Source organism: Schistocerca nitens, chromosome 9 (genome assembly GCF_023898315.1).
Source record: "Schistocerca nitens isolate TAMUIC-IGC-003100 chromosome 9, iqSchNite1.1, whole genome shotgun sequence".
Taxonomy (NCBI): domain Eukaryota; kingdom Metazoa; phylum Arthropoda; class Insecta; order Orthoptera; family Acrididae; genus Schistocerca; species Schistocerca nitens.
Window position 1 is genome coordinate 41,029,474 of NC_064622.1, and position 13,070 is coordinate 41,042,543.

General features: G+C 39.8%; 1 protein-coding gene across 1 annotated transcript in view; it reads left to right on the forward strand.

Annotated features, from left to right (window-relative positions):
• Positions 1-11,524, forward strand: part of LOC126203184 (2-oxoglutarate dehydrogenase complex component E1-like) — a 230,750-nt gene extending 219,226 nt beyond the window's left edge. The window contains exon 19 of the mRNA XM_049937426.1: positions 10,051-11,524. Coding sequence (XP_049793383.1) covers positions 10,051-10,150 — 100 coding nt within the window. The 3' untranslated portion in view covers positions 10,151-11,524. The remainder of the gene's footprint in view (positions 1-10,050) is intronic.
• The last annotated feature ends 1,546 nt before the right edge of the window (positions 11,525-13,070 follow it).

Here is a 13,070-nt window from a genome sequence, read left to right on the forward strand (position 1 = left end):
GGGGTTGTGCCTGGTAATGTTGGGGACCAGGAATGCAGGGCAGTGTCTTGGTGTCCCGTGTTCCCTACCCAACATTGACACAGAGTGTAATTTAGAAACTGACATGTGTTATTCTGTGAGTGAGATGCAGCTTGGTCCTGTTGGAAAATGACATCACTGGAGCACTCCTGAAGTTGTGGTAAAAGCTAAACATTTGCCAATTTCTTTCCACCAAGTCATCAGAAGTTCGAGGTCACTGTGGACATTTACCTTTGTACAAGCATCCTGTATCTCCAAATTGATGACACCAACAACGAAAGTTTTTGGGTGCAGGTGGATCAGTGCCAAACTGCCAATGAAAAGTACCCTGCACCAAAATCACTAACTCACTCTTTGCAAACTGCGTCACACAAAATGCCTTCTGTTGAGCAGACCTCATATTACTTCTGATTGACTGCAAACTGAGAAGATACATTGACTGACATCTAACATTTATTTTCTGAAATTCTAGGGCATGACCATTCAAACAACACACATTTCCTTTCCAGCAGGTCCCATGTTTCATAATTACTACCATCCAAAATCAGGTCATTCTTTTTTAAATACACTATGTATTGGTTACTTTCTCTCTTAACAGTCATCATTCTAACAGCAGTAGACCTGGTCATTGTTGGGTGTAATTACACACTAAATCTGCAGTATGTTCCTTCACATCATCACTAAAGGAGCTTTTGTTATAAAATTCTGGTTTGTCTCCTGTATTGATACACATGAGATGAGATTCGCGTTCTGACTTCCTAATAGTAACTCCATCCTTGTTTATTGAAATTTCAGTTTGGTCTAGAAAATCTTCACCAGCTACCATTTCTAAATTTTCAATGTCTCTAGAGAAAACATAAATCCATGTTTCAATTTTCACATCCTCAATCTCAACAGGATCTGTAAAATAACCTTATGGAAAGGGAGCTTTTCCCAAATCATGTCAAAAACACTTCTGTATCTAGCAATCTTGGAGCATCCTATGTGTGAGAAACACTGTGTAAGAAATTGAATAGTACAGTCAATTAATGCTGTCAGCTTTTAGTTACTTCCTCAGACATTTTTAAATTTAAGTTATTAATAGGCTACCCTACTTAGCAGTGTATGCCTTCATTGCCATCTTTAGACTATTCTTCTCCTTCGGGCATTCAGATGAGATATGGCCAAACTTGGTGCAGTTAAAGCATCTCCTTCCCTCGCTTTTGTAATTATCATTTGATATGGGGCTGCTGGAACCACAGTTGAAATATGTTCTGTTTAGATCCCAAGCTGCACTTCATGTTTTTGTTATTTGAGTCTTCAGCTACTTTGTTATGGAGTTTCTGGATTTTTCATTGCTGTAATGTTTGTTACTCTTAATGGCAGTGACTTCACAGCTCTTTTGTAAAGCTTCCTTTTTTTCTGTAAACCCTGTTACATTTCCAGTACCATAAAGTAGAAGTTTTGTGCCCAATTTCTTTTTTATCCTGTCAGCCACATACTGGAATTGTGAGTTGTTATCAGCATTATCACAGCTCATTGTATAACAATCTTTTTGTTGTGCTTGTCTGCAACTCTGTATGTCATCTTAACAGTGAATTGCAGTCTATCCTTTTCATAATATTGTTGATATTCTAACTTGCACTTTCCATTGCATAATAATGAATTTACGTAGCCATTTCATTTTACATCCTGTTATCAATACATAATATATTAGATTGCTCCCAACTCGCTTTTGAAAATGATGCTTCAATAAATGACTTCTTAGCTCCAATTTTGACAGCTGTTCATTGAAAAGTAAAGCCAGAAAATTCCCTCAAATGTTTCCATTTTCTTTCTGTCATTTGGAGCTGATTTGAAAATTATCTTGTGTAAAGATTTAATGGCTTTAAATGGTGCAGAGGTTATATTTTTACTTACTACTTTGATTTTATCTGAAGCTGTCATTTCTAGATATTTTATCACCTTGTTTTGCTTTTCACAGGAGTCCAAAATAGCAAATCTGTTGTAATGCATCAGAATTGATGCATAGATAAACCATCCATTGTGAATTAAAGCTCAGTACCCCACATTCAAACCTGTAGTCTTCATTACATTGGATACTTCTCCTTTCATTACAACATGTAATTTTTGCTACTGCTAATCAATTTTAAAATGTGAATTCTTGACATAGATTCAAAATCCACTCAGTCGGACATCACGGTAACATTGGCAGCAAAGCAACACTCAGAATAGTCCATCTTAATCAATATAAATAGACAGCCAAAATTGCATTGTCACTCATTCATTTGATTGCAGCCAAGCCCTAAAATTTGTTGGAAAAACTAGGTTTGAGTTCATGTAAATTATTTATTACTTTCAGTGTTAGAAACTCAAACAATGTGCAAAACAAAGTAACAGAAGAACAGACCAATCCAACTCATGTCTTCTCTGTGCACATAATTTCTCCATGCACACACAAAAACTACTCTGCAATATTTGCTTCTCTGGTGCGTCACTTACCTCATTTGTGGAAAAACCTTTAAAATCCCCATCCAAATACCACAATTTAATGTAGAAAGTATCAAAAGGGGGAGATGAAGGAATATTTTCAGCTATTGGAGTGAAACTTAGAACTACCAGCATCATAACCTAGCAAAATATCTTGCCAGGAACCCAAGAAAATTCTAGACTTATGTTGAACTGCTAAGTGGGTTGAAGGCTTCTATCAAGCCACTCATTGACGAGTCTGGTGTGGCCGTAGAAGACAGCAAAAGGAAAGCTGAACTTTTAAATTTCGTGTGTAAGAAATCATTCATGCACAGCAGGATTGTACAAACATACCATTGTTTGACCATCACACCAACTCCCATGGGGACGACAAAGTAATAGGATCCCTGCCATTTAGAAGCAACTGAAAGAGTTTAAAACAAAAGAGCCAGGTCCAAATGGAATCTCAGTTCGGTTTTACAGAGAGTACTGTGTAGCATTGGCCCCTTGCTTCCCTTGCATTTATTATGAGAGTCTCACCCATCCCAAAGTCACAAGCCACTGGAAAAAATGTGCAGGTCACTCTTGTCTATAAGAAGGGTAAAAGAAAGGACCCACAAAATTACAGACCTGTACCCCTAAAATGCACTTGTTGCAGAATTCTTTAACATATTATGAGTTTGAATATAATAAATTTCCTTCCAATGGAATAGCTTCTGTCCACATATGAACACAGTTTTACAAAGCTTGCTCTCTTCTTGCACAACATCCTGTGAACCGTGGGTGAAGGTCAACAGGCAGATTCCATATTCCTAGATTTCCAAAAATTGTTCAACACAGAGACCCACTGCAAACTGTGAAGGAAGGTACAAGCCTACAGAGTAGGTTCTCAGAGATGTTAATGACTAGAAGACTTCATTGTTGTTGTTGTTGTTGTGGTCTTCAGTCCTGAGACTGGTTTGATGCAGCTCTCCATGCTACTCTATCCTGTGCAAGCTTCTTCATCTCCCAGTACCTACTGCAACCTACATCCTTCTGAATCTGCTTAGTGTATTGATCTCTTGGTCTCCCTCTACGATTTTTACCCTCCACGCTGCCCTCCAATGCTAAATTTGTGATGCCTTGATGCCTCAAAACATGTCCTACCAACCGATCCCTTCTTCTAGTCAAGTTGTGCCACAAACTTCTCTTCTCCCCAATCCTATTCAATACCTCCTCATTAGTTACGTGATCTACCCACCTTATCTTCATCATTCTTCTGTAGCACCACATTTCGAAAGCTTCTATTCTCTTCTTATCCAAACTAGTTATCGTCCATGTCTCACTTCCATACATGGCTACACTCCATACAAATACTTTCAGAAACGACTTCCTGACACCTAAATCTATACTCGATGTTAACAAATTTCTCTTCTTGAGAAACGCTTTCCTTGCCATTGCCAGTCTACATTTTATATCCTCTCTACTTCGACCATCATCGGTTATTTTACTCCCTAAATAGCAAAACTCCTTTACTACTTTAAGTGTCTCATTTCCTAATCTAATTCCCTCAGCATCACCCGACTTAATTCGACCACATTCCATTATCCTTGTTTTGCTTTTGTTGATGTTCATCTTATATCCTTCTTTCAAGACACTGTCCATTCCGTTCAACTGCTCTTCCAAGTCCTTTGCTGTCTCTGACAGAATTACAATGTCATCGGCGAACCTCAAAGTTTTTACTTCTTCTCCATGAATTTTAATACCTACTCCGAATTTTTCTTTTGTTTCCTTTACTGCTTGCTCAATATATAGATTGAATAACATCGGGGAGAGGCTACAACCCTGTCTCACTCCTTTCCCAACCACTGCTTCCCTTTCATGCCCCTCGACTCTTATAACTGCCATCTGGTTTCTGTACAAATTGTAAATAGCCTTTCGCTCCCTGTATTTTACCCCTGTCACCTTCAGAATTTGAAAGAGAGTATTCCAGTCGACATTGTCAAAAGCTTTCTCTAAGTCTACAAATGCTAGAAACGTAGGTTTGCCTTTTCTTAATCTTTCTTCCAAGATAAGTCGTAAGGTCAGTATTGCCTCACGTGTTCCAACATTTCTACGGAATCCAAACTGATCTTCCCCGAGGTCGGCTTCTACCAGTTTTTCCATTCGTCTGTAAATAATTCGCGTTAGTATTTTGCAGCTGTGACTTATTAAACTGATAGTTCGGTAATTTTCACATCTGTCAACACCTGCTTTCTTTGGGATTGGAATTATTATATTCTTCTTGAAGTCTGAGGGTATTTCGCCTGTCTCATACATCTTGCTCACCAGATGGTAGAGTTTTGTCATGACTGGCTCTCCCAAGGCCATCAGTAGTTCTAATGGAATGTTGTCTACTCCCGGGGCCTTGTTTCGAATCAGGTCTTTCAGTGCTCTGTCAAACTCTTCACGCAGTATCTTATCTCCCATTTCATCTTCATCTACATCCTCTTCCATTTCCATAACATTGTCCTCAAGTACATCGCCCTTGTATAAACCCTCTATATACTCCTTCCACCTTTCTGCCTTCCCTTCTTTGCTTAGAACTGGGTTGCCATCTGAGCTCTTGATATTCATACAAGTGGTTCTCTTCTCTCCAAATGTCTCTTTAATTTTCCTGTAGGCAGTATCTATCTTACCCCTAGTGAGACAAGCCTCTACATCCTTACATTTGTCCTCTAGCCATCCCTGCTTAGCCATTTTGCACTTCCTGTCGATTTCATTTTTGAGACGTTTGTATTCCTTTTTGCCTGCTTCATTTACTGCATTTTTATATTTTCTCCTTTCATCAATTAAATTCAATATTTCTTCTGTTACCCAAGGATTTCTATTAGCCCTCGTCTTTTTACCTACTTGATCGTCTGCTGCCTTCACCACTTCATCCCTCAGAGCTACCCATTCTTCTTCTACTGTATTTCTTTCCCCCATTCCTGTCAATTGTTCCCTTATGCTCTCCCTGAAACTCTCTACAACCTCTGGTTCTTTCAGTTTATCGAGGTCCCATCTCCTTAAATTCCCACCTTTTTGCAGTTTCTTCAGTTTCAATCTGCAGTTCATAACCAATAGATTGTGGTCAGAATCCACATCTGCCTCAGGAAATGTCTTACAATTTAAAACCTGGTTCCTAAATCTCTGTCTTACCATTATATAATCTATCTGAAACCTGTCAGTATCTCCAGGCTTCTTCCATGTATACAGCCTCCTTTCATGATTCTTGAACCAAGTGTTAGCTATGATTAAGCTATGCTCTGTGCAAAATTCTACAAGGCGGCTTCCTCTTTCATTCCTTCCCCCCAGTCCATATTCACCTACTATGTTTCCTTCTCTCCCTTTTCCTACTGATGAATTCCAGTCACCCATGACTATTAAATTTTCGTCTCCCTTCACTACCTGAATAATTTCTTTTATCTCGTCGTACATTTCATCTATTTCTTCATCATCTGCAGAGCTAGTTGGCATATAAACTTGTACTACTGTAGTAGGCATGGGCTTTGTGTCTATCTTGGCCACAATAATGCGTTCACTATGCTGTTTGTAGTAGCTAACCCGCACTCCTATTTTTTTATTCATTATTAAACCTACTCCTGCATTACCCCTATTTGATTTTGTATTTATAACCCTGTAATCACCTGACCAAAAGTCTTGTTCCTCCTGCCACCGAACTTCACTAATTCCCACTATATCTAACTTTAACCTATCCATTTCCCTTTTCAAATTTTCTAACCTACCTGCCCGATTAAGTGATCTGACATTCCACGCTCCGATCCGCAGAACGCCAGTTTTCTTTCTCCTGATAACGACGTCCTCTTGTTAGTCCCCGCCCGGAGATCCGAATGGGGGACTATTTTACCTCCGGAATATTTTACCCAAGAGGACGCCATCATCATTTAATCATACAGTAGAGCTGCATGTCCTCGGGAAGAATTACGGCTGTAGTTTCCCCTTGCTTTCAGCCGTTCGCAGTACCAGCACAGCAAGGCCGTTTTGGTTAATGTTACAAGGCCAGATCAGTCAATCATCCAGACTGTTGCCCCTGCAACTACTGAAAAGGCTGCTGCCCCTCTTCAGGAACCACATGTTTGTCTGGCCTCTCAACAGATACCCCTCCGTTGTGGTTGCACCTACGGTACGGCCATCTGTATCGCTGAGGCACGCAAGCCTCCCCACCAACGGCAAGGTCCATGGTTCATAAGTAATAGAAACCATTACATTGCCCTTGACATCAAGTATTCATCGGAGACAAGTGTTCATCAGAGACAAGGGTATCATCAGGAGTGTCCCAGGGAACTGTAATAAGACTGTTGTTGTTACCTATCTACATAAATGATTTGGCAGATAGTGTGTGCAGCAATCTGCGGCTGTTTGCTGACGATGCTGTGGTGTACTGGAAGGTGTCATTGGAAGTGACTGTAGGAGCACACACAATGACTTAGACTTAATTTCTGGTTAGTATCATGAATGGCAGCTTGCTCTAACTGTAGAAAAATGCGAGGTAATGCATATGAGTAGGAAAAAACAATCCCATAATATTTGAATATAGCTTTAATAGTGTGATGCTTATGCAGTCAGGTCAATTAACATTGCAAAATGATACGAAATGGAATGAGTACATAAGGATGGTTGTAAGGCAGGTGAGTGTTCAACTTTGATTTAGTGGGAGAATTTTATGAAAGTGTGGTTCTTATGAGGAGGTGAATGCGTACAGAACACTAATAAAACCTGTTCTTGAGTACTGCTTGAGTGTTTGGGATCTGCAACAGGTCAGATTAAAGGAAGATATCAAAGCAATACAGAGGCAGGGAGCTAGATTTGTTGCCAATTAGTTTGATCAATGTGTGAGTATTTAGGAGATGCTTTGTAAAGTCAATCCCTGGATGAAAGGCAATGTAAAGCTTGTGAAACACTATTGAAAAAATTTGGAGAACTGGCATTTGAAGCTGATTGCAGAACAGTTCCACTAATGCCAACATACTTTTTGCATATGGACCAGACAATAAGAAAAAATAGGACTCATATAGACAGTCATTTGCCCATAGCTGTATTTGCGTGTGGAACAGGAAAGGAAATGACTAGTGGTGGTACTGGGTACCATACACCAAGCACTATATAGTGCACAGAGTATTATGTAGGTGTAGGTGTTCATAGAAGTAATTTGTTGTAAACTTACCAGGGATATCATTTTCTTTCTACCTGACATGGGCAATGTCTGTAATTTCTGATGCAGTGACATGTCAGACCAGACAGCAATGAAATGAGCCAGCTTGCATTCTGATGGTGTGTGTTTTACAGAGTTTCTTGTTATATGTGTAAGTTTCATTACAACTGATCAACTAAATGGGAACGCATGAGCAGACATGTTCTTGAGCTTCACTGAAAGGCAATAAACAGAGAACTTTTGCACAGATGTGACAAATACGAGGGCAGTTCAATAAGTAATGCAACACATTTTTTTTCTCGGCCAATTTTGGTTGAAAAAACCGGAAATTTCTTGTGGAATATTTTCAAACATTCCCGCTTCGTCTCGTATAGTTTCATTGACTTCCGACAGGTGGCAGCGCTGTACGGAGCTGTTAAAATGGCGTCTGTAACGGATGTGCGTTGCAAACAACGGGCAGTGATCGAGTTTCTTTTGGCGGAAAACCAGGGCATCTCAGATATTCATAGGCGCTTGCAGAATGTCTACGGTGATCTGGCAGTGGACAAAAGCATGGTGAGTCATTGGGCAAAGCGTGTGTCATCATCGCCGCAAGGTCAAGCAAGACTGTCTGATCTCCCGCGTGCGGGCCGGCCGTGCACAGCTGTGACTCCTGCAATGGCGGAGCGTGCGAACACACTCGTTCGAGATGATCGACGGATCACCATCAAACAACTCAGTGCTCAACTTGACATCTCTGTTGGTAGTGCTGTCACAATTGTTCACCAGTTGGGATATTCAAAGGTTTGTTCCCGCTGGGTCCCTCGTTGTCTAACCGAACACCATAAAGAGCAAAGGAGAACAATCTGTGCGGAATTGCTTGCTCGTCATGTGGCTGAGGGTGACAATTTCTTGTCAAAGATTGTTACAGGCGATGAAACATGGGTTCATCACTTCGAACCTGAAACAAAACGGCAATCAATGGAGTGGCGCCACACCCACTCCCCTACCAAGAAAAAGTTTAAAGCCATACCCTCAGCCGGTAAAGTCATGGTTACAGTCTTCTGGGACGCTGAAGGGGTTATTCTGTTCGATGTCCTTCCCCATGGTCAAACGATCAACTCTGAAGTGTATTGTGCTACTCTTCAGAAACTGAAGAAACGACTTCAGCGTGTTCGTAGGCACAAACATCAGAACGAACTTCTCCTTCTTCATGACAACGCAAGACCTCACACAAGTCTTCGCACCCGAGAGGAGCTCACAAAACTTCAGTGGACTGTTCTTCCTCATGCACCCTACAGCCCCGATCTCGCACCGTCGGATTTCCATATGTTTGGCCCAATGAAGGACGCAATCCGTGGGAGGCACTACGCGGATGATGAAGAAGTTATTGATGCAGTACGACGTTGGCTCCGACATCAACCAGTGGAATGGTACCGTGCAGGCATACAGGCCCTCATTTCCAGGTGGTGTAAGGCCGTAGCATTGAATGGAGATTACGTTGAAAAATAGTGTTGTGTAGCTAAAAGATTGGGGAATAACCTGGAGTATTTCAATGCTGAATAAAACAACCCCTGTTTCAGAAAAAAAATGTGTTGCATTACTTATTGAACTGCCCTCGTAGTTCCTTGTGATGAATGTGACAGTTTAATTATGAATTGGCAAAGCTGTTACATCTGTCCTGAGAACAACTGTATTTGTGGTTGCTGTTGATATTTAATGCATTTTGGATCTGAATGTGTGATTTATGTCAACTATTTTAGTGATGTGATGAGTCAGAGCACATAAATGGTGTTATCGGTCTCAGAATTTCCTTGGGAGAGAGGTGCAGTGGAAAGTTAGGTTTAATTTTCATCTCAAAAGTGCAGATTAATACAGTTAGGGACTTTAGTCTTATTTGCAAATAAGTGGCATACTTTATTTTACCTGCTACAACTGCAGGTGTGTGCATTTGGGTGTCTGGGTGTCTGGGTGTCTGTGTGGTTGTGTATGCAGATTTGTGTACTTCTGCTAGAGAAATAACAAGAGCTCTAAAGCTAGTATAAACTCCTGTTGTATGTGTCTATTCCCCCACACTCAGCTATATGTTAGTGGTTCCCTTTCTCTGTTTTACTCGATATATTGGTGATACTGTTGCAGTGATGTGTCTACTACCTGCACTAAACACTTGTTAGAAAAATGTGATTAAAAGTGATAAAAGGTTCAATTTTCCTGTAGCATTTAAAATATTATGAAAAAAATAGATAAAAGGTTATATTGAAATTAGCAAGTGTTTTGGTATTAAAAGATGTTTGAATTAACAGTTTTAACTTTTTACAATTGCCTTCCCTTTACTGGTTTCTGTGTGTCCTCTTCCCACATATTGCAGGAACTGGGCATTATGCATTGGTTTTTATGTATTTAAAACAATGTGTTTGATATGTCTGTTTCAGATATGCTGGGCGGCCTCCTTCTGCATCTTCAGCAACTGGTAGTAGAGTCCTTCACCTTAGGGAACTTGCTGCTTTTCTTGATGAGGCAATGTCAATTTGAACAGTCGTCCTAGTTCATGTTTCCATTTCAGTTATTGGCATTTTATATCGTACATGCCAATGGTTTGAAGGCTCGTATCACCTGTACACTTTTTTACCAGCAAATGTTTGAAGATTTCCACCAATGTTAAGCACATGCACTATCTCATTAGACTGGAGCTATTGTCTTAGTTTTAGCAGTGTGCAATTAATCATATTTGCCCAGTTGTTAACCAGTGTGTTTCATGTGACTGACTTTGTCAGCTTTGTGTGTGTGTGTGTGTGTGTGTGTGTGTGTGAGAGAGAGAGAGAGAGAGAGAGAGAGAGAGAGAGAGAGAGAGAGAGAGAGAGAGAGTGTGTGTGTGTGTGTGTGTGTGTGTGTGTGTGTGAGAGAGAGAATTCCACCCAGTAGTGGTTGTGCCATGTGAAATAAACTGATATGTGCATTGTGTGTACAGTGTACAATGTAAGAATTAAAACTTCTTATTGACTGTGTATTTTGTTGCAGAAGTAATGTGTGCTGAGAAATAGTTGATACTTTTTCTTTTTCCATTATGTACTCTAAATATTTGTTTAATTCTGTCCATAAGTTAGTGTTTTAAAGTACATGCTGTGCTTTTCGCTTTTACTTATGTCTTAAAGTCAGTGTTACTTTCTGGCATATTTCTATATAAATGTTGGCTATCAAAATTGTCACCTTTTTGGATTGAGGTTCTGCATGCAACAGCCAGAAACATTTTCCATTATAAGAAATTAACTGTCCGTCAGATAATTTGTCTGATGTTGAGTGCTTGATGTTGAAGTGACTTAATCAACTATGTTGATTGGCTTTAGCTTTGTTTAAAATATATTTTACAGGTTCATATGTTTGCCAGATGTCTTTAATGTAAAATTTCCCAAGGTGCTGCTGTTGATTTTCCATGGAACTCTGTAAAATATTATTATGTATGGATTTCATATTTTCCTACAGTTTAATAAATGTTGCATGTTTTGATGTTATATGTCATTGCACTGCACAGTCCATCTTACCATAATAGTGTAGCTAATTAACATACATCTATAAAGAAATATCATGTCAAAGCTGGTCTGTTACGTTCTGCAATATGCTTTGCATGTAACTGGACTGTTTATGTAGAAATTTGGTTTGCAACTCATGGTTTCACCTGCTTTAGTTCTACTTAAATAAAAACTGCTGTTAATTGTTGAAACTTCTTAGAAAGGACCAATAATACACATGCATTGTCAGATATTTATTTTGTTGTTTTATATAGATTGTATGACACAATATGAACCACAATATTAATTTGTGAACTGCAGATCATTGATGAGAGACTTGTACAATTCACATCTCCTGTAGGATTTGTTTCAGTGTCAGATTGTTGTGACTGTTGATAAATGTAAGCTCATGATTGATTTAGTTTTTAAATAAATGAATAAATTACTGTTTTGAAGTGTGCAATGTACTGCATTTATTCATCCAGTCATTTTCTGAATACAACATGTCACACGCTTGCCTCTTCCCCCACCCCCTCCCTCATGAACCATGAGTCTTGCCATGGTGGAGTGGCTTGTGTATCTCAGTGATGCAGATAGCCATAATATCGGTGTAGCCACATGGAAGGGGTCTCTGTGGAGGGGCCAGACTAACACACAGTTCCTGAAGAGGGGTGACAGGCTTTTCCGTAGGTGCTAGACCTCGAGGACTTAGTGCCTGCGTGCCCCAGTGCCACGTAGAGCAGGACCAGTGCTTTTTCCCTCCCTCCCATCTTCCCTCCTATATAGTGGCTGTAGCAGATTGTGTGTGACAGACAACGCTCTCTCTGGCGTCGTCTTTTGGTGCACAGAAGTATCTGTTCAGAATCTTATCAAATGGGACACTGTTAATCTGTCTTGCGAGTGTTCAGCATGAGCAGAAAACGTTCAGATTTAGGTGTGCCATTTTTTAATGCCCAATGGGAAGATCCATATTTGCTTGTAAAGTCTGATGGGAAATTGTGCTTAATATGCCACTCTGTCATAAGTATCAAAGCAGTGACAGTGCGCCGTCACTACAAAGGTAAAACATTCCTCAACACATGAGGGTATTGTTGGACTGAAGAGAAGTGAACTGATTACTAAATTAAATACAGAATTGCCACAATCTGAAGAGGTGAACCTCTTTATACTGTTCATTCTAAAATGAAAACATAAATATACCCTTTTGTAATTGTACTCATATCTGTAGAAACTTGTGCTATTTCTCTTTAGATAACTAAATTAAGAGATTTTTTTGTGTGGTAAGATTTTAAAGTTAAATTTCTGTTGCTGTCCCGCAGACATCTGAGCTGAATTGCACATTGGAAAGTGCATTTGAGGCAAGCTACACTGTTACATTTAAAATTGTGGAAAGTGGAAGACCTTTTACAGATGACCAGTTTGTAAAAAGAGTGTTCTGTAGTGTGTTCAGAGGTAATATGCCCATCTGTAGTGGCCCAATTTGAGCCATAAAGCTTGTCTGAACATACAATTTTTCAAAGAGCACAATAAATTGGCACAGAATGAAAGGAGCAGTTGTGTGATAAATGTAACTTCCTAGAGTACTCAATTTCCCTTGATGAGAGCACTGGCAGTTGCAGCATAGCTCAACTTGCAGTTTTTATAAGAGGTGTCAAAAAAAGAGTTCACTGTTACTGAGGGACTGGTGGATGTTATTTCTCTGAAAAGTATCAAAACCAGGGAAGATATTTTCCTGGCTGTAGAGGTGGTTTTGAACAATATGCAGCTGTTACTTGAGCACTGCCTGTACAATGTTGCAACTGATGGGGGCCCTGCAGAGTTGTCAGAATGGGTAGATTTTGTAGGGAGTATGAAAAAAAAAAGTGTGTGAAGCTGGGCTTCCTTCAATTTTGGCAATACAATTCCTTTTACATCAAGAACATCTAGGTGCAAAAATTTTCCACAAG